The sequence below is a fragment of the Chiloscyllium plagiosum genome, unplaced genomic scaffold (genome assembly GCF_037043375.1).
Source record: "Chiloscyllium plagiosum isolate Xiang-an unplaced genomic scaffold, Cpla_swu_hap1 HiC_scaffold_13, whole genome shotgun sequence".
In the NCBI taxonomy this organism is placed as follows: Eukaryota; Metazoa; Chordata; class Chondrichthyes; order Orectolobiformes; family Hemiscylliidae; genus Chiloscyllium; species Chiloscyllium plagiosum.
In genome coordinates, this window is record NW_028270151.1 from 48,611,114 (window position 1) to 48,633,632 (window position 22,519).

Here is a 22,519-nt window from a genome sequence, read left to right on the forward strand (position 1 = left end):
TGACGTAGTGCATTCTGGGAGTAAGATGGCGGCGCGGGTCGTGAGCTGGTGTCTGCAGCTGAGCAGGAGCTTCAGGATCGGCCCGTGAGTAACAGGGAGAGAGAGGGCCTCCGGCCCACTAAAGAGGAATATATTGATTAGGGATAGTCAACATGGTTTTGTGATGGGTAGGTTGTGCTTCACAAACTTTATTGAGTTTTTTGAGAAGGTGACCAAACAGGTGGATGAGGGTAAAGTGGTTGATGTGGTGTATATGGATTTCAGTAACATCCCCCACGGTACGCTGTTGCACAAAATACAGAATCGTGGGACTGAGGGTGATATAGTGGTTTGGATCAGTAATTGAAAGAAAACAGAGGGTCATGGTTGATGGGAAATGTTCATCCTGGAATTCAGTTATTAGTGGAGTACCGCAAGGATCTGTTTGTCATTTTTATAAATGACCTGGATGAGAGCGTAGAAGGGTGGGTTAGTAAATTTGCAGGTGAAGCTCAGGTTGGTGGAGTTATGGATAGCGCAGGAGGATGTTGCAGACTACAGAAGGACATAGATAAGTTGCAGAGCTGGGCTGCGAGGTGGCACATGGAGTTTAATGAGGAAATATGTGAGGTGATTTACTTCAGAAGGAGCAACAGGAATAAAGAGTACTGGGTTAATGGTAAGATTCTTGGTAATGTAGATGAGCAGAGAGAACTCGGTGTCCATGTACATCAACCTCTGAAAGTTGCCACCCAGGTTGATAGAGTTGTTAAGAAGGCTCATGCCCGAAACGTCGATTCTCCTGCTCCTTGGATGCTGCCTGACCTGCTGCGCTTTTCCAGCAACACATTTTCAGCTCTGATCTCCAGCATCTGCAGTCCTCACTTTCTCCTTGTTAAGAAGGCATGCAGCTTTTATTGGTAGAGGGATTGAGTTTCAGAACCACGAGGTCAAGCTGCAGCTGTACAAAACTCTGGTGCGGCTGCACTTGGAGTATTGCATACAATTCTGGTCACCGCATTTTAGGGAGGCTGTGGAAGCTTTGGAAAGGGTTCAGAAGAGATTTACTAGCATGTTGCCTGGTATGGAGGGAAGGTCTTATGAGGAAAGGCTGAGGGAATTGAGGTTGTTTTCGTGAGAGAGAAGGTTGAGAGGTGACTTAATTGAGACATTAGATAACCAGAGGGTTAGATAGTGTGGACAGTGAGAGCCTTTTTTCCTCAGGTGGTGATGGCTAGCACGAGGGGACATGGCTTTAAATTGAGGGGTGATCGATATAGGACAGATATCAGAGGGAGTTTCTTTACTCAGAGTAGTAGGTTGCATGGAACGCCCTGCTTGCAACAGTAATAGACTTGCCAAGTTTAAGGGCATTTAAATGGTCATTGGATAGGAATGAGGATGAGAATGGAATAGTGTAGGTTAGATGGGCTTCAGATTGGTTCCACAGGTCGGTGCAACATCGAGGGCTGAAGGACAGGTGCTGCACTGTTGTTCTATTCTGAGGGGGTATCTAATTGAAACATACAAAATACTGAATAGCCTGGACAGAGTGGCTGTTGGGAAAATTTTTGTTCTGGGAGGAAAGACTAGGCCCCAAGGACACACCCTTACAGTAAAAGGAAGAATAGGGTGAAGGAGAAACTTCTTCAGCTAGAGAGTGGTGAATCTATGGAATTGATTGCCACAGAAGGCTGTGGAGCCCAAATTACTGTGTGTTTATGACTGTGAGTGTGTTCTTGTGTGAAGGAGATCAAGGCTTACGAGGAGAAAGTTGGAGAATGGGGTTGAGAAATTTATCAGCCATGACTGAATGGCAGAGCAGACTCAATGGGCTGAATGGCCTAATTTTCTGTTCCTACATCTAATGGTCTTAAGATCATCATAGCAACAATGAACACTGGTAGCAATGTGCATGGGACATATACATGCCAAAAAAACAAGTGAAGGTTAACCATCACAAGACCCAGAAAGATTGTCAAACCACCTACACGTTATACAGACTCTTAGACGCATAAATAGAAACAAGAATTAAGTACTTTTGAAACAATGTAATGCACCCAGTGTATGGAATTTTAGCTTGGACTTTGGGATGATGGGAATATTGTGTTATTGTTTTCAGCTCAGTATAGTAATGAGCCAAGGACAGCTTGACCACATGAACAGCCATGAGAACTCCAGGCAACAGCATGCTAGACTAAGGATGCCTGCTTACGTTGCTTCTTAACTGCAATTAGATTTTCTGCTACGTAACCCTGTGAGATTGTCAAGTAATCAGAACTTGTGTTTCTTACCAATCCAAGAGTGGTAATTCTGTATTAAGAAACACATCAGAATATTAGATATACTTGAAGAAGAAACATGTTGAAGTACTATAGCATAAAACGGGGACATGGGACTAATTTAATTTATTTCATTTCATATCCTGTTTATGTATATGTCGAAACATTGTTACTTATTTTTATGGGATAGCGATCCTGTAAAGGGTGAATTTTGAGAAGATTTGTAGCTCAGTTTGAGGTTTGGATGTAGGTTTGCTTGCTGAGCTGGAAGATTCAATTTCAGATGTACATCATTAATTTTACATCAACTAGCCACAAAGACACATGACCCTCTCTCACTAGTATCCTTACATACAGATGAGGAAGGATACTGCTTCGACTGGGACAACACATGCATCTTAGGACAAGCCAAACAGAGACACGCATGAGAATTCCTAGAAGCATGGCATCAACAAACACATTGACTTGGATCCCATTTACAAACCCCTGAGAAAAAGAACAGGAAATGATGTCACCACCAGAAATGGGATCACCAATCCAAGGAAACCTAAACACATAAATAGAAAGTGGGCCATGCCACCAGTGCTTCTTCTGGAGGCTCACTGAAGATGTTGCTTATTTTGGTGACGAAACGTCTGAAAAACAAACCTTCCAGCTCAGCGAGCAAACCTACATCCAGATCCGGTAAATCTTTTGGTTGCAGATGTTCTAGAAATAAATACTCAGATTTCTGGAGATTTCAGGAACAGTAAAAAGTTGTATTTACAATTTTGTGCTTTGTAAGGCATCTATGAAGGGATTATTTCTGTTAAAACTGCTACATAACTATAACTTGTCTATGATTTACACCTGTAATTAGTCAAGTTCCTCTTGATATTGATGCATTGCAAGGTTTGCACTTCACATTTGTAATGTCATTACATACATTGTATCATGATGTAATTGTTGTGACATACCCACACCCCAGACCTTGACAATCGAGTAAATCTTAATGGGAGGTTAAGTTCTTTGAGGAGTTTGAGAAAGTTTAAATAATTATGTATGGCAACCATAACTGACCTATAAGACCTAAAAAAAAGAGGCAAGTGTGAGCAAATTTAATAACCTTAAAATAAACCATCTTTAATTTGCATAATCCATTAAAATGTAAACTTTCAAGATAAACGAAGTAAGCATTCATGATTTACAGTGGAGTAAAATCCAGAAAGAAATGAAACTATTCATCATGACACATGTCCATTAGAAGCTTTCATAATCTGGAATGATAGCCTGCAAAGCAAATGGAAAATTTCAACAATTTTTCTTCATTAATTCATGAATTGCACTTTAGAAGATGGATAGTGAACTACCTTTTTGAATTGTGAATCCTTAGGGTGTAAGTACACCTACGGTGCTGTCAGAAGCGAGTTCTGGGATTTTGACCTCACGACTGTATACAGCTTAGGAGTTGTACTCACCCAGGCAAGTAGAGGTTATTGTCAAGAGTGTGGTGCTGGAAAAGCACAGCAGATCAAGCAGCATCTGAGGAGGACAATCGACATTTCAGGCATAAGCCTTTCATCAGGAATTCATGATGAAACGTCAATTCTCATGCTCCTTGGATGCTGTCCTGCTGTGCTTTTCCAGCACCACACTCTTGATTCTGATCTCCAGTCCTCACTTTCTCCAAGTAGTGATTATTCCATTCTTATGAAACTTATGTGGCAAAGTGAAGCTGGCTTTCCATAACTTGTCAAAATGTTCCTGCTATTAAAGGAAAAACTTGGACAAGTTTCAGAAGATTAAACTAGGATCAAGCCTGACTGCACAGCATAGATCTCTGCATACTTCTGCTTCCTGTCAAGGGCTGAATGAGTTCTTTGATGACTCTAAGAATTGGGGAGAACCAACAGTAAAATCCGGTGAGTTGCCTTTTGCAAATTCCTGAAATTACACTTTCCAGCACTTTTGTGTTGTTTTATTGAAATCTTTAACTATTTTCCTACTGTAGATAGTTTTCTTTCAAATGAAACATTAAATAAAGACAAACAGTGCACTTCTTAGCAGCTGGATGGGGTTCTATCAATAAGAAGGGTTAGAAAGATGTGGGCCAAATGGAACTAGGTCAAATTGAGATGTCCGATTGTCTTGGACGAGTTGGATCGAAAGGTCTGTTTTCATGCTGTACAACTCTATGACCCCACTTTTTCTCCTATCCAAAATCTGATAGTTTGAGCTTGATTAAAGTGTAAATAATGATTTTGAATTTGCTTTTTAGGTGCACCTTGGACAGCAAAACAACTACGATTAAAAAGCAATGAAGATTTACACAAGCTCTGGTATCATTTTCAGACTTCAGTTGTATGCTTTAATCTGATATTTAAAATAATTTTTTTGTGGAAACTGATTTACTGACCAAATAGCTTCCTCCTGTACTCTAACTTGTTCAAGAATACTGCAGTTATGCTCTACATTTGTGAGAAAAACTTTCTTGACCCTGAACTTTAATTTTTTTGTATTTCATAAGATTAACTGTTGCTTTTGCAGGTACATCCTTCTCAAAGAAAAGAACATGCTTTTGACTTTGGAACAAGAAGCAAAGCGACAACGATTACCGATGCCAAGTCCAGAGCGCTTAAAGAAAGTAAGGAATAAACTGCAAGCCTGTTCTGGTCCTAACATTTTCTGTGTGATTCATATTGATAGTGTGAAAAATATACTTTCTGATCAAGAATTCAAGAGCAGTGGCATAAATTTAGTTTAGATATCGTTCTTTGCTGTCCGACCATCTTATTTTGATCAGTTTGAATAATTACAGTAAGTAATAGCATCTTCAGTAAGCATCCCAGTTGATTAGTATTGTGCACCATAGTAACAGATGTACACTACACACTTCAAATAGAGAAACCAGTATCTGAATTTTTAATAATAGATGGAACGATCTATGGCTAGACTTGACTCCATTGTTCAAGAACGTGAAGATGCTCTGAGGTTGCTGCAGACTGGGCAAGAGAAAGGCCGACCTGGTGCTTGGAGGAAGGACATCTTTGGGCGAAACTTTTGGTAAGAAAGATTTGTTTATGACGATGAAATACATTCTAACAGAGATATAAATCTTTCATAAAAGTTGGTTTGTAATGCTTGGTATTTTTATTCTGATTTTGGAGTTCTTTATCATAGTTTCAGTGTTAGAAGTGAACTATTTTCTTCTTTTGTACTGTTATTTCATCAACCTATGTATTGTTTTAAGTTAGAAATGACATTTCTTTCTTTAATTCAGAAGCAAAATCTCTTTAGATCTGGTGCATGTGTAATTAATACATAAATAAAGAAGTGTTATGGTCGATTCATGTGCAAGAATTATAAAAACAAATAGACTTCCTGACATTGTTCAGAGTTCTGGAGTGAGGCCAAAACCCACAACCTTCTGGTCTAGAGTACTACAACTAAGGCAAATGCAGAATAAAATGGTGTTAAGGTAGTGTTATTCAATGAGTCAAATATTGGTGTAATATTAAATAATATTATGCAGGGTGCTAATTCTTCAATATTAAAAAAAGTGATACTAGGCCTTCTATTGGTAGTTGAAGTATCTAAAATTATATAATTCCACAAAATTAAGTTTGTGTAATGATATTCTGGTTTTGATGAGATTTTAGTTGTGTCTTAACCGTCACGGCCTCAGTGGCTTGGATTTGATATTTCATTTGCAGCTGTGGTTTGTAGTCTATAATCTGCCTAACTGCCACTAAAAGAAAGTGAGAACTGCAGGTGCTGGAGAACAGAGTCAAGAGTGTGGTGCTGGAAGAGCACAGCACATCAGGCAGCATCCAAGGAGTAGGACAATTAATGTTTCAGGTATTTCTCCTGCTCCTCAGATACTGCCTGACCTGCTGTTCTTTTCCAGAACTACACTCTTGACTAAGTGCCATTAGACCCAATTTTCCCAAGTGCATTTTATAATTGTGTACTTTTCTTTAACTTCTTGTACATGAAATTAATATCTACATAAACAGTTTGAAGTTAATATCTAACTACAAGTCATTTATTATTACAATGCATTATGCACAACTATCCATTTAATGCACAATGTTTGATTGCAGAAAATCCCCTTTTGTTCAGATCACTTAGGCCTCAACCGATCTTTAAGTCAGATTGACAATGTTTTTTCAATCAGAAGTTAGTTTCTTGGTTCTTTCCGTATCATTCTTTTGGGTATGTTTGGGATCAGGCTAAAAGCATGAATGTAAAGGAGCACTGGGGAGTTCAACACCCAGCAACAAGTAATTACTAATGTTGGAGGAAAGCCTCAAAGCCATTTAAACAGAGTAAGAGTAGGGTAGAAAGACCAGTGTAGTTTGGATGTTGTGTTAAGCCAGCTGAGAACCAAGTGGTGCAAGTAAAAATGGTAGAAGGGAAGGTGAGACCTGGGAGGTAAAAACAAAGAATTAGTTGGCCAAATGTGATCAGCAGACAAAAATAATGGCTGAAGACTAGACACTGCAGGAGGACAAGATATGAAACTAAGCAATTTAAAATTAAATTACTTAAGTCTCATAATAAGTTGGGTGACTTGTGATACTAATATAGGGTAGACAAAAGTAGCTTTCAGATAGAACATAGAAAAATACAGCGCAGTACAGGCCCTTTGGCCCTCGATGTTGCGCCGATCCAAGCCCACCTAACCCACACTAGCCCACTATCCTCCATATGCCTATCCAATGCTCGTTTAAATGCCCATAAAGAGGGAGAGTCCACCACTGCTACCGGCAGGGCATTCCATGAACTCACGACTCGCTGAGTAAAGAATCTACCCCTAACATCTGTCCTATACCTACCACCCCTTAATTTAAAGCTATGCCCCCTCTTAATAGCTGACTCCATACATGGAAAAAGATGTTGCACTAACTTCTCAAAAGCATGATAATTAGAATTTAAGCTGCAATACAATGAGGAATTCAACATGCTGCCAAACAAAAACCCTCAGTCCAGTGAAATTCGAAGGCTGAAAATCCATGTAAACCAAACAGTTTTTAAAATGAGTTCTAGTGTCACAAGCTGATTGAAAGCCATATGAAAAGTATTAACATGTAAGGTTTGTCAGTTGCAACTTGGGTTCTCATCACAGCATCCTTATTACGAAGGGGTTATCAGTTGTAGTGCAAGTAAAGAGAAGGCAGACCCTAAGAACTGCCTCAGCTAAAATAGGGATTGAACGGTTTGCATTGCTTGATATATTACGGTCTATCTATCTAACCAACTAAGCTACCTACCCTGATATTCACAACCATGTTTGAGGAACATTTGCACATGATTGTTATTCTAGAATGGAGACAATTAAATATTGCACTTCATTAAATTTTCATTCATAGGTTTGGAAATGATAAAGGATAAAAGCTATTGCAAGTATAAATGTAGATACTTCATTGTTATAACACCAGGATTTGCATTTGGCAGTCATTATATTGGGAAGTTGAGGTGAACTTGCCATGTTGGAGGAAGACATGAAAAGATTGAGAAATGTTATTTCTAGTTACATTAAAATACCAGAGTTTGACAAAAAGTCTCCTATCCAAAAATATGATTAGGAATAGAAGATAATTTTAATGCCTACATGTGTTTTTGATTTCTAATAGAAAATAATTGATATTTGTCAAATCATTGACAAAATGTGGAACAGTTTGAAATGGAGAGTTTAACTTGACACGATACAATACTCTGCCACACACATTTTCCAATTATTTAAATACAAGTGAATTCACTCATGCAAGTCATACTTATGTAATCCAGTGCATTGCAGTTTATTCAAGGTAGCATTCCAATAAATATTGTCTGATTTTATGATGCTATAAAAGTTTACTAAATCAGGGTTAAGCCTTCTACTTCAGATTTTTCTTTTCTAGGTACAAATTTAAGGAATGGCCTATTCCTTGGTATCTAAACAAGATATACAGAAGAAAACGATTTTACACGCTACCATTTGTGGATATTTTTGTTAGGTAAGGAATCATTATCTCAACAGTTTACAGTTCAGCTGAATTTATAAGATTTGCAGTTATATCATCCATTATTTTCTTCAACCTTTTATTTATGGTATTTTATTAGTGTTGGTTCAAGTATTTTCTATATTGAATGATTGTAACAGTATGTTAAACTGCGGAAATGTTGAAGTATTATCTTTAATGCATGTGAGGACAAGTCTTAATGGGAGCAAGAGTCACTATTGCATGCTTTTAGCAGAGGTAATGGCCTACTGCTATTATTGCTAGACTATTGATCAAGAGACCCCAGTTTGAATCCTGCCATGGTAGATGGTGGAATTAGGAGTCACATGATGACACTGAAATGATTGTAGATGGTCAGAAAAAGCCATTGGTGCCCTTTAGGGAAAGAAAATCACCTGGTTTGGCTTAGATAGAAAGCTACACTCCGTACTGTAGGTGACACTTAACTGCCCTCTGGGAAGTTCAGGATGGATAATAAGTGCTGGTCTGGCTAATGACAACCCATATCCCATGAATGAATTTATTTTTAAAACATGCTTTCTTTCGTAGGATTGGAAAAGTTTGATTCTTGGTTTATAGCCATCTTTTGCTCCAGCTTCATTTTCTGTAAAAAATTTTTAAAAATTATTGCTGAGTTATCTATTACTGTATTGGTAAAGGTTGTTAAGTTTTATGTAAAAACAAAAAAGGAAAACCAAGAAACTGATGTACTTAGTTGGGAATAAGAAATAGTATTTGTGTGGTCCGTGCTGTTTTACACTGCCTAAAGTATTTTATTGAAGGCTTAAAAAGGGTTAAAAAATTTAAAAAGAATGAATAGTCATTAGAGGTATAAAATCTGAATCTCCACTAATGCAGACTTGTTTAAATCCTGTTAGTTAGTCTGGTTAGAAGGTTCTATCCTAGAATAGCCAGTGCAAATAAACAATAATACTACTTGCCACTCAACACTCATCATCACCAGTTGAAATGGAAGAAGAACTGGTTTAGACTCTGCACTTATTTCATACAGCAAACTAGCTCATTAATCAACAATGAAGCTTGAGCATAAAGGAAGGAAGTTAAATATCCAGCACTATAGAATAGAATTTTATGCCAAGCACAAGGCAATGTTAACGCAAGTGAAAAAAAAACCTTGGTTAGAGGTAGATTTTAAAGGAGCACTTTTGAGGGATGAAAGATTTAGTCATGGGAGAAATTGACGCGCAATGTTAGCATTGAAGACCTGGAGAAACAATGAAGTTGAAAACAATTTAAGAGGCTGTGTTAACTTGGAGACAATGTAGGACAGCACATAAATGGTTAAACATGTTTGGGTGCAAGGATGGACACTGGCAGAGTTTGACAGAATCAGGTGAAGTGGTGGAAGAGCTGAGTATGAATTAACTGCCAATTTTTTTTTTTATTTCTGCTAGGCGACGTATTGAGAAGCACCTACGTAAAATCAACAATGCAAGAAAGGCAAAAATGGAGGAAGAGAAAGTACTAAAGGAAAAATTCCAACATCGGTCTGCATCAAGTTAATCTTGCACTGAAAAAACCTGTAAATAAAAAATTAAATTGTTACACAACTGACTCAATTTAAATATTAAGTCCATGTGAGTATGATGTGAAGTGCACAGGGAATTGAAAAATCTTTAAACAGCAGTTAGGGGTAATTAAGGACTATCACAAGTATGTTTATTCTGCCGTACCTCCAGATTTGCTTTCAGCTGACATGTAAACAACTGCTATCATTTAAAGGCACAAGATAAACAGTTCATTTATACTGTGTAAAAAACATAACCAACTACAAAAATATCACTAGCGTAATAATATTTGGTGTTGCCTGAACATAGTGTAATCTGAATCTAATACAAATAATAACTTGGAAGTTTGTAAACAGGTCTTTGGGGGTCTGGTTGGTCAGTAAAATTGGCTGAACAATTTTTAAAAACATTTATAAATATACATTATCTAGCCGCTATACAAAGAAGCCCATGGAGGGAGGAGAAAAAAAGTGTTTGTACAAGAGGTTCAGCACTGTTCCTGAGAACCCGAGTTAGGGTGACAAAAAAAGGTAAAGACTGGTGTAAAATCTTCACAGGTGATAGATCCATAATATTGGTTAATTTTAAGGACATTTTCTTTCAACACATTGCTTTCCTCCTTCTTCATATTCCTGCTTAGAGATCCACATTTGTTGGAATGTACCCTTCAAAACAAAAGTGTAGCTGTTAGTGAAATATTGTAACTTACAATTATTTCACACATCTTAGCAATAAAAATCTTTAGATCCAGAAAGTATACAGGGGTGCACAACTTTCTTGCACTGCAACCTCATATTTTTGTTAATAAAAATATAGACATGGCAGAATTTAAATGACAGGTTTGTTATGCAAAGATAGACTGTTGAGGATATGGACAAACCAATGTCAGACAGATAAAAGTTGTCGTCAATTGAGGGAAAGTGTGAAGTAGAACACTTAGGGCTAATTGGGAGCAGAAACAACTTATTCAAAAAGGAGCAGATACAAACAATGCCAAAATCCATAATCTTCAAAGGTTAGGTATGCGGGTAGAAAATATCACAATGGAATTCCAGTTATGCATGACAGTGGTGGAGACATTGCTGATAAAGCCACCATGAATTTTCCATCCACTGGTGCCCTCAAAACTATGGCAGAAGGAGCAGTAAGTCTCCAACTGGAAAAGCTTGGTTTTAACCAGAAAAAAACAATAAAATTCTTGCATAAGATTAGTCAGAGGATGTACTTATAAACCATATAGCCAATGGAGAATGGTTGTCTCTTTCAAAGTAAGTTGCACCAAACAAAGTCAAATAAGCAGCACAGATAAATAATGTTGACTGAGGGCTGCCATATCCATGCAGCAGTCAAAATACATCTGTGTAGAGACAGCTTAAGAAATGCACCTCTATACACGGGAGACGAAGAGAGGAGATGTTGCTCCAAGCACTGGCTGTTTGTCCTTGCTTCTGTTAGGCTCATGAGAAACCTATCAGCAGCAAGCATTCAGGATAAACACCAAGCAATTGGGAAGGGAAATGGCAGTATTAAAAGACAGACAAGCTGTCTAGTGGTTTGGAAGGGGAAAAAAAGATAAGTATTTTACATATTTTTAAAAACTATAAGACAAGCAAGAGCCAACAATTTTTACTCACCAAAGAAGCTAGAATAGACCCACCAATCCAGGAGCTAAATCTTCGTTCCACTGTGGTGTTATTGGCCATTAACTTCAACCGCATGCTCTGAAAAAGTAAAATTAATGTCTCAAATTTTAGGTAAAAAAAGTGACAGATTACCAACAGTCACCATTAAGTGAAAATCATCCAGCAACTTAGTGATCATGTGAGTAGATTAGATTAGATTCCCTAGTGTGGAAACAGGCCCTTTGGCCCAACAAGTCCACACCAACCCTCTGAAAAGTAACCCACCCAGACCCATTTCCCTCTTACTAATGCCCCTAACACTTTGGGCAATTTAGCATGGCCAATTCACCTGACCTGCACATCTTTGTACTGTGGGAGGAAACCAGAGCACCCTGAGGAAACCCACGCAGACGCGGGGAGAGTGTGCAAACTCCACACAGACAGTTGCCGGAGGCTGGAATCGAATCTGGTGCTGTGAGGCAGCAGTGCTAACCGCTGTGCCGCTCATAGTGACATACTGACTTGGAAATTAGTAATTTGCTCTTCCAGGAGCTACTTGACACCAATATCTCACCAAGCGATTTAGCACTTAAACTTATTTAAGGGACTAAAGGTTGCAATAACTACATATCTTCCAAGTACTCCAAAACAAGTTAGGCAGGTCTGAACCATTATCTGTCTCTCCGGCAGTGAAATCTAACTTTGCCAAGTCTGGAAATTAATTCCAACAGAATTCAACTTGTTGGATGTTTCTTAAAAATTAAAAAACTATCCCTATAATTACCCTTAAATCAATCTTTCATTCTCCACTATTTATTTTCTATAGACAGATTTACGTTGAATTTACTTGCCTAACAGCCTGGTTCAAACTATACCCTTCACTAAGGATTTTTCAATCTAATTGAAAAAGGCAAGCAAATATATCAGGACCACACACAGATCCTGATGAGGCTTTTGCACAGAAATGATTTTATAAATCATAGCATGTTCTGTAACAAAAACCTTTAGGAAATCTGAGGAAAATATAAGTGTAATGAATTGCTGGCAACTTAGTTCACTGCTGACTAAGTTCAGACATTATTTTTAAAAAATACTACAAGTTTGAATATCTCAGTCCAGTTTCAGCAAGGAAAATCCATACTTATCAGTCTTAAATAGAAGTTAGGCAAGAAACTAATAGGTTAACTTTGGAGACTTTCTTTGAAATGGATACTCACAGGTGGAGTTTTCTGGGAGAGCTCCCTGTTCAAACGGTCTGTGAAGCTCTGTATTAATGTGTTTCCACCTGCTGCAATCACACTGCCATATAAACCCTGAGAAAAACACCCAAAACAGTAATTAGTAACAAGTATTAGGAATAAACCCAAATCCAATATCAGTCGCTGGTTGGTAGAATGTTCTATTATCCACTCGGAACTGTTGTCCAATTTCACCGAAGACAGACCTGGGTCTAGACTTAATCAGTGGAGGTAGATGTCCTTTATTTAGCCTCACTGTTTTGTTTAAAACTTCAACAAAATATCCCCTTACTCTTTAAAATTCCAGGAATACCCCAATCTCGCCGATAATTTAACCCTTAATATCGAGGAATCAGGCTAGTAAGTCAGAGTTGCATTCAATGCATGGCCAATATATCCTTTGCAAGGGCTGGTGCCCAGAACTGCTTACAGCACACAGAGTTCATCTAACCATTGCTTTGTATGACCTTCAGCAACATGTATTTTAATCTTCTAGATATAAAACACTGTATTGACCTTCCTGGATTCTTTTTCCCCTGTACCTGTCCATGACACTTTATGATCACTGGGCCTTAAATTAGATCTCTAATTAATCACTGGGTCTCTTTGGGCCTCTGGTGTTTCTAGCTTTTTGCCATTTAATTGCAAGAATTATAAACTTACTCCTGTTGTAACATTTTAATGATTATTCTAACTATGTGCCTGAATTGATCTAGAATAAATTTAATAGTCTAATTATAATTGATAAATGCAAATTAGGTTATATCAAAAGAATAGAAGTTTCAAACACAAAGCAGGTCAATCACCATCACTGAGAAAAAGTGAGGACTGCAGATCAGAGTCGAAGAGTGTGGTGCTGGAAAAACAGAGCCAGTCAGGCAGCAGAGAAGCAGGAAAATCAACAATTTTGGGAATATTCCCTATGAAGGGCTTATGCCCGAAATGTCTATTTTCCTTCTCCTCGGATGCTGCCTGACCAGCTGTGCTTTTCTAGCGCCAGATTCTTCGACCCATCACCATCCTTTGAAGGGTACACAAAGACATTTGTTTAGAAAACCTAAAAGTTCCTTTTTCCTTTTCAGATGAGAATGAAATTTGTTTTCAGATAGTCTGTTTTAAATTTCTGGCACTCTGATTTAGAAGAGACTTTTTCCGAAAGCAAAAAAAACATTTAGACAAGCCCTACAACTTTGTCACTATGGGTTCAAATTCTTACCGGTCTAATATCAATGTCACACATTCCAACACTTGTGGTCACTACGTGGCTGACACCCAGCATTGTGTTTCCAGATAAACCCTAAAAGGACAGAAATACATCAATTATAAGTGAAGAGGAACAGCTGTTCCTAATTCAGTTGGACAGTATCCCACTGATGCCAATTTTGTAGGGTGCCCTCCTGTGGCATGATGATACCCTTGGACTGAGAGATCCTGGTTCAAGTCCCACCTGCTCCAGAGGTGTGCAATGTCATCCCTGAACAGGTTGGCTAGAAAAACAGGTTATATTTTAATAAAGCAATGCTGTTTAGCAGCTTAAGAAAAACACCAAAAAATTCATGGTGATTTTGTGTTGCAAAAGTCACTCAGTTTACATGATACTTCTGGGTATACATAAAGAAAAAAGAAACAATGCTGCGAGGACTCTTGTGGCATAACGGTTGTGTCCCTGCCTCTGAATCAGAAAAACTGGATTTAAGTCCCACCTGCTCCAGGGACATGTCATAACATCTCTGAACAGGCCAATTACAAAATATATTACAAAGAAAATCCATGGTGGAGCAGGACATTGGTCTTGGAAGCCGGAATTCGCCTGCTGAATCAACTAGCCATGAAAATGGATGGCGCTGGAGCAACAGGCCTGTACCTGGCTGTTGCTTGTGGTACTATGGAATCAGTGTTTAGATTGATTATGGCCATTTGCACACCCTTTTTAAGTTATTTGAAAAACTTGTTGCATTCCTGATCTTTGGGCATCTGGTTTTCAAGGGTGTGGGCAGATTGGAGGACCCCCTTGTGGGGCTTCTCCAGGGCCTGGCTAAGCTGGCTACAAACAGACCCAGACAGCGCAATGTGGACAGGATCACAACTGCCAACTACCTGCCCCTCTTCTGTAGTAATGTGTGTGTCCAGGTGTCCTTGGAGAGGGAGCACTCAGTGCCCATCAATGCCTGTGGAGAGAGGTGGCACTGCACAGACTACAGTGTTTTATTTCCCCATCTAACTCCATTTTGACTTACTCCCTTCTTGTTCTCCCTACATCTCCCTCACTTTGACAGATTGTGTTGCAATTAGGGCTTTGCATTTAAACTTCTAATTGGCTCTGCATGGGTGGTTGGTGGTGGTTGTTAATAGTCAAAAGCAAAGTAAATCACAGTGATTTGGTGATGGGAAAATTCTATACTTGTGTGATAACATTTTCAGATACAAAAGGAAAAAAAAAAGCAACACTGCCAGGGCTCTGTGGTAGTAGAGCAGTAGTAATGTCCCTCTGTGAAAAGGTCATTCAAGGGATATTTAGCAGGAGGTCAACATGAGATACACATTCCAGATGAACAATGTCAGTGAGGTCTTAAAATGTCTTTGGGGATGTGACTGCTCGAAGGGACCCAAGGTTCAATTCCAGCCTTGAGCGACTGTGTGGAGTTTGCACATTCTCTCAGTGTCTGTGTGGGTTTCCTCCAGATGCTCCGGTTTCCTTCCACAATCCAAAGATGTGTAGGGAGAATGAACTGGCCATGCTAAATTGCCCATAGTGTTCAGGGGTGTGTAGGTTAGGTGCATTGATCAGGGGTAAATCTAGAGTAATAGCGTGGGGGAATGGGTCAGAGGGGTTAATCTTCAGAAGGTCAGTGTGGATTGGTTGGGCCAACTGGCCTGTTTCCACACTGTAGGGATTCTGATATATCTATGGTTTCAATCAAAGACTCAGTATGCAAAGAGTAGTGCTCACAGTCCCCTGTCTATACCAAACTGCTTAGGGAAATGCTGATAATGGACTCTTGAAACTTTAACTCAAATTGTCACCATCATGGGCCAACAGCCAGATTGGACACTTAGACCTCTTGCCCCTACTTGCTTTCTGAATACAAACCTGTGACTTTTGCTACAAGGAGACATGCAGAAACTAGTTACAATTGCAGTATTTGGTTAGAATTATAGATTTGACTGAGAATAAGTGTAACTAATTAAAAAAGAGAAAGACACATAATTAAAAAGATAAGTATTTATGGAGTTTGCAATTGAAGATTGCATCATGGCCAACAGGCAAGGCCAGTTCCTTACCCACAACCGATTTTAAAACATTCAATTCTAGAATCAAACTAATCCACTAACAGCATATTTTAAATTACTGTGGTTTTGTCTGATCAAATTAAATCCACTGAAGCTCTTCACAAAAAGTTTCTTTCTCTTTCCACTCAGTTCAGTACCTTGACATTGGAAGGATCAAACAAGCCTTCTGGAATTCTTAGTCGTTCAGCACCAAAATCACAGTTATAGCCATTAGGAAATTCATAATGAACGCTGGGCATTTGGGCAGCCACTCTGTGGAGACAAAAAAGGGAGAGAATACCATACTTTCACCACACAAAAGAAACCCAAATTACAATACTGAAATCCTGAAGGAATTGACTTAATTGTTCAGCTTTCTGCCACTTACTGTTCATCATATGAAGAATCAGACACCTGGAGCACTGAAGCTTGGAAATCCTGAATCACTTCCTGCAAATTTATAATCCCATAAATAATTATGCAAAACTATTTTAGAAAGTTACAGGAACTGAAAAAAAATTACACATTGACTGTCATGACCAGCCTTACCTTTTCAATTTCATTACTCAATTCTAATGTGGGAATTGGTTGCCAACCTTCGATTGGCAACATTATTCTCTGTCTTCAAATCCTTCTTAGGATGAGTCTCTAACCTGATGTGGAATGCTCCCCATCCCTTTCCCACAACTGCTACGTCCTGCCAGTGGGTAACCGGGCCCAAATGCAACTTTCAAGCACCTTAATCGGATCCCAAACCCACTGACAAAAGCCTCAACTTGAGCATTTGCAGGATGTATTGGAAGACTTTCCTCAGCATTGATTTGGGAGAAATTTAAGAGCGGTATCACTGCCACTGCATCCAAGGGCGTTATCAATGGTGCACTTACATTTGTAAGACTCTACGGATCATTGCTAGGAAATCACTCAAGAATTATCACATTCCTCTCCACTACCAGAGCCAAAATCAACCCTCTGGTAGCGAGCCAAAGACTTTGCACCATTGTTGACGTCTGAAGGAAATCCATTCTTTAGTATATGATAATCCTGAACTCATTTTCATTCCTTCAACCCAAGTGATTCCCATCCTCTTCACTCTTTTATCCAAAGACAATGAATAGGATAAATAGACAAAGCCTTTTCCCTGGGGTGAGGGAGTCCAGAACTAGAGGGCATAGGTTTAGGGTGAGGGGGGAAAAGATATAACAGACCCAAGGGGCAATGTATTCACGCAGAGGGTGGTACGTGTATGGAATGAGCTGCTGGAGGAAATGGTGGAGGCTAGTACAATTACAACATTTAAGGGGCATCTGGAAGGGTATATGAATAGGAAGGATTTGGAGGGATGTGGGCTGGCTGCTGGGACTAGATTGGGTTGGGATATCTGGCCGGCATACAGGTTGGACTGAAGGGTCTGTTTCCATGCTGTACATCTCTATGACTCGATGACAAGCTTCCAAAAATGCAGAAATACCCTCAGGATTATCAATCACAAGGTCACTCAACTTCAACTACTGGTGCTCGCAAGTCTAACACCAACCTACAAATTTTTCTACTCTTATTTTGGACATTAATATCTCAAAAATAAATGTTATTCATGAAACTAAATGGATGTTTCATACAAGATAGCAGGTAGTCCAACTCACATTGAGCGAACATGACAGGGTGATTGCTTATATTTAAATCAATTGAATTCAAAATTCAATACTTTAGAGATAACTTAAGAAAATGTTTCTCATTTGCTACATCCTATGGACATGGTTGTTATTACTTACATTGCACATGTAGTTGTGCCAGGATCGTGTGACCTGAGGTAGTTTCTCTTTCTTCTTCCAATTAGGAGGTGATCCCTCACGCACTGATTCCTAAGAGAACAGCAATAGAAAATTAAATATTACTTATTTCTATTTTTCACTGCAGTTTCAATTTTAGATGCATAATAAAAATAAAAGAAAATTTCAAGCCAATAAGATGATCACTGATGATTTCTTTTTAAAATACACATTACTTACAATTGGGAGAATGCGTACATTCATCACATAACTAGAAATGTGTAGTAATACTCCAATGCTTGTTCAGGAAAAAGCTTTCCCTAGTTTAATACAAGTTTATGACTGAGAAAATATAACATTTCATTTCCTTGCTGCACTGTTCTCAATTGATGCAGCAATTTAGTGACTGGAGTACATTTCAGTAACATAGACCAAAGATACTTAAAGTCATCCAGGATTCCCACTCTTGGTGTCATTTACTGATCTTTGCTGCAAGTTGTACATTTAGGACTAGACCATGGACCAGCTATCATTTGTTAACATTATCTTCAGAAAATAAAAGGAGAAAACTGGAAAACAGTGATCTATGGAGTTACAAAGTGGTGCACAAATCAGATATGCTGCAGGAAACACAATTTCACCACAAAGATGACTACCTTACTTCTTAATTAATTCAGTTCTACATACCACATAAAACCAGTATAGGTCTATGGACAAATAATTTCATTCTGCATTGCATATATCCATGGTTTTGAAAACCAAAGTATTGACTCAAAATGTAGGAATACTAATTTTATATTTACTAAGGCACAAATTTTTAAAAACAAATCACTAAATAATATAGCTAATTAAAGTTGAACAAATAAAATCTAGTGTGTGCATGTTCAATTTTCCATATTGCTGTTATGAGGAATAAAGTAAGTATCTGAATTTGAATTGCATACAAACTTCTGACTGCTGTAGTGGAAGATCAATTTTGAAACCATAGAACAAAAATAGCTTGTTCATTTATAATCAAGTAAAAAGGCAAGACTCCTTATGCAAAATCTGTAAAATCTCTTTTTTAGATAACAGAAGAAATAAGATACCTTTGGGAAGTTCCTTTAAGCAGGTGAAAAGCAGAATTAGGTACTATATATCATTTACATTAAGGTATTTAAAGTGCTTTGGCAAAAAGGAAATCTATGCTCAGCCAATAAAATGACTATATTTGTTCTCTACCCCAAGAGAAGTCCATTAAAAAGCTTCAAACATTGCTAATAACCTTCAATTTATTCTAGACATGGATATCTTGAGGTCATATTACTCACAATGACTTGGCCACAAAACAGCAAAACAAAAGACTTTTGGCAGGTCAGCATTGTGAAGAGGTGCATTAGTAGACTATTTTGCCCCTTGAGATTGCTTGGTCATTCGCCTAGAACAAAGCTGACCTTCCAGCGTTATGTTATTGTACTTTCACTACATTCCTCAATATAGTGACATGAAAGGATATGGGAATAGAACAGGAAAATGACGCTGAAGTAGAAGATCAACAATGGGCTCACTGAGTGATGGAGATTAATGAATTAATAAGTCTTCAGTTAATTCAGACTGTACAAAAGAAAAAATTAAGAATAATTTCTCTGTAGCAAAGCTTCCTGATTCTAACCTTCAAGGAAAAAAATGAAAGACGTTAGTTTTTAATACAACCAACAGAGGCAGTTTCAGCCACAGGACAGACAGACAACAGAAAACATTGTCATTCAATCAACAAGGAAAGGGTTTCAGACCAGGAAGAATGTAATAATGAAAGAGGCATTGGGGAAAACAGGCTTAAGGGGATGTGTAACTGAAAAGTGTGCCTCCATTGGACACAAGGAAACCCAAAATTACTTGCCCCACTCCCTGCACAATAGCAGCCCATGTGGTGCAAGCTGTCCGCCTTCCTGCCTACCCCAACCACACAGCAGAGACAAAAAGAATAAGTGGCATTTAATCATACAATCAGGAACCTCAAGTCCAAAGGTGGGCTGGTTGCAAGGAACCATACACATCCATCATAATATCGGAGACTGATCACAGATAGGCAAGATGGGGACAGGCTAGCCATCCATTAAGCTCAGGGCTCCCTGCTTTCCGACATGTGGTAAAATTCAGTCTAATGTCTTTTTATTGCTTGATGAACTTTTTTGTCCCCCCCAATAGCTTTAAAATCTATTTTTGATAAAGGCGAAACTTTGTTAGGAGATGCATAATAAAAATAAAAGAAAATTTCAAGCCAATAAGATGATCACTGATGATTTCTTTTTAAAATACACATTACTTACAATTGGGAGAATGCGTACATTCATCACATAACTGTCTAATGTCCAGTCACTAAATTGTAATGTCCAGTACTCCAGTCACTAAATTGCTGCATCAATTGAGAACAGTGCAGCAAGGAAATGAAATGTTATATTTTCTCAGTCATAAACTTGTATTAAACTAGGGAAAGCTTTTTCCTGAACAAGCATTGGAGTATTACTACACATTTCTAGTTATGTGATGAATGTACGCATTCTCCCAATTGTAAGTAATGTGTATTTTAAAAAGAAATCATCAGTGATCATCTTATTGGCTTGAAATTTTCTTTTATTTTTATTATGCCCTCCTCACAAAGTTTCGCCTTTATCAAAAATAGATTTTAAAGCCAATAAGGACTAATATGTGCAGACATGAAAAATTAGCTGTTCATCCAGCTTGCAGTATTGCCACTACCCTACAACAGGCAGAATTTTTCCAACATGTAGAGGATTTGCACACTTCGCCACATGTCCACTCCCACTAGTCCTACTCAAAACAGAGTTCCAGGCCCCCTCCCACAGCACTTTCATCAGTACATTAATAATTTTAATGGTGCAGCTTCCAACTCTCACCCAGAATTGGAAAAATTCACCTTGAATTTACTTCCAATTTCCACTTTGTTCTCACCTTTGTGGTTCATCTCAATACCAACTCAATTTCTGGACACAGGCTCTCCATTAATATCCATTTCAAGCCTACCTACTGACTCCTATAACTGCCTTGACTTCTTCACATCCTGCTTCCGACAAGGACCCCATTCCATTATCCCAATTTCTCAGTCGCCATTGCATCTGTTCTGATGATGCTCATTCTCCCCCCCCAAAATGCCTTGGACTCATTTCTTGTCCTCAACCAAGGCCGTCCATCTTGGTCGATAGTGCCCTCAACAGTATCAAAAATCACTTCCTGCACTTTTGTTCTCTCCCTGCACTTTTGTTCTCTCCCAGAACGGCAGGCTTCCCCTTGTCCTCACCTTCCACCCCACCAATCTTTGCACTCAAAAGATCATACTCTACCATTTCCACCAGCTCCAGTAAAATACGACTCACCAAGCACATCATTCCCCTCTCTCGAAAAGTTAACATTTCACATGGACCATTCCACCTATCACACCCTGGTCCACTCCTCCATCAGTCCAAACAATAGGTTCGGTCGTGGTCATTAAGTGTCCAATGGAGTTCTGAATTTTATTAATTACACACTGACAAATCACACTTGTTTAGTGTGAATAAAAAGACCTGCATCTTGGGAGAAGTATTAAACTCACGTGCTCGCACTAGTTGTAGAAAGCAGCAGGATCTTCACTAAGTAAAAGGACGTAGAATATTTATGCTAAATCATAATTTGAAACGAGCATACAGGATTTTCACAAACTGAAAAATAAAACACGTGTATTTCTAATTTATTTTCATCTGGCACTCCAAATAGACAAAGAGAATAATTGTTTCAAACATTAATGTGTTCCAACTATAAACTCCACTGGTTATAAACTTTTTTTAAAAATCCTTTGGTTTTTCCTTACCTTTGATGCAATCATATAAGGTGGGATTATTTCCACATTTAATTCTTGAAATAGTTCCCTGCACTGCATGGAGATGAAGTCTCCTGCAAGTGGTGACTTAACAATGCCTAAAATGTCAGAGAACAAAAATACTTTGATTAGATATAAAGAGAAAGTCAACATTTGTTTTCCATAGAATATCATGCACATAAAAGCACACATTAAGATTGTTTTAAAACAGTCTTATGATTTAAGGTTTCAGATAAAGCAGCAAAGAGGAACAAAACCAAACTGAGCAGATAGAATTGTACAAGGAATAAGTAATCTGATAACTCAGAGCACGCAAGAGAATACGTAGGAGCAAAAGAGAACAGGTTTTTAAAAAGTTATTTTAAAATCTACTTCTTGCTGAAAAGTTTCTTGAAATTAGTCAATTAACAACCATTCAGCTGCATTTCAATTTCAGGGTGTACATTTTTTCTTACTTTGTTGAAGAACATATCCGTCATGTACTGGAATAGCCGTGGTGTGCGTGGCTCCACTATCTAACACCAAGCCTGTGGAGCGGCCATTTGCAAATCTGACACAAAATGTGAAGGGAAATTATGTAACTGATGCGTAAAGTCAAACCATCTGTTTTAAAAAATTCTCAAGGTCAGGTTCGTAGGAGAGTAGTCTGACACAGAACAAACGACCAAGAGGCGAGTCTGCTAGAATATGCTTCAGCTTTTTATTCCCCGCAGCGTCGCCACAACCAGGTACAGCGGGTCTGGCTTATACTCACTCTACATGTTACCGGAACTGGGAGCCGTCAGTTCTCGTAGAGCGGTTGCCAACAACCCACGCTCGGCGGTTAAACGTAACCCCGGAGCAGACTCCCGGGTCTGGCTTATACTCACTCTACATGTTACCGGAACTGGGAGCCGTCAGTTCTCGTAGAGCGGTTGCCAACAACCCACGCTCGGCGGTTAAACGTAACCCCGGAGCAGACTCCCGGGTCTGGCTTATACTCACTCTACA

General features: G+C 38.6%; 2 protein-coding genes across 2 annotated transcripts in view; one reads left to right on the forward strand and one right to left on the reverse strand.

Annotated features, from left to right (window-relative positions):
* mrpl47 (mitochondrial ribosomal protein L47) lies at nt 1-10,132 on the forward strand. Its single transcript, XM_043702237.2, has 7 exons — nt 1-84; nt 4,017-4,162; nt 4,519-4,579; nt 4,788-4,884; nt 5,173-5,303; nt 8,144-8,239; nt 9,661-10,132. Exons 1-7 carry the CDS (start codon nt 26-28, stop codon nt 9,767-9,769), a joined length of 699 nt encoding a protein of 232 aa, XP_043558172.1. The 5' UTR covers nt 1-25; the 3' UTR covers nt 9,770-10,132.
* actl6a (actin like 6A) overlaps nt 8,017-22,519 on the reverse strand; it is a 26,862-nt gene continuing 12,359 nt past the window's right edge. The window contains exons 6-14 of the mRNA XM_043702236.2: nt 21,985-22,079; nt 21,521-21,627; nt 17,677-17,766; nt 16,293-16,354; nt 16,063-16,177; nt 13,851-13,931; nt 12,614-12,709; nt 11,409-11,495; nt 8,017-10,439 (exon numbers count right to left, since the gene is read on the reverse strand). Of these exons, the coding sequence (XP_043558171.1) occupies nt 10,359-10,439; nt 11,409-11,495; nt 12,614-12,709; nt 13,851-13,931; nt 16,063-16,177; nt 16,293-16,354; nt 17,677-17,766; nt 21,521-21,627; nt 21,985-22,079 (814 nt within the window). The 3' untranslated portion in view covers nt 8,017-10,358. The remainder of the gene's footprint in view (nt 10,440-11,408; nt 11,496-12,613; nt 12,710-13,850; nt 13,932-16,062; nt 16,178-16,292; nt 16,355-17,676; nt 17,767-21,520; nt 21,628-21,984; nt 22,080-22,519) is intronic.

Coding starts and splice junctions, on each gene's coding strand:
- mrpl47 (XM_043702237.2), top strand. CDS start 26: ATGGCGGCGCGGGTCGTGAGCTGGTGTCTGCAGCTGAGCAGGAGCTTC. Junction 4,163..4,518: donor AGAACCAACAGTAAAATCCG/GTGAGTTGCCTT, acceptor TTTGCTTTTTAG/GTGCACCTTGGACAGCAAAA. Junction 4,580..4,787: donor GAAGATTTACACAAGCTCTG/GTATCATTTTCA, acceptor TTGCTTTTGCAG/GTACATCCTTCTCAAAGAAA.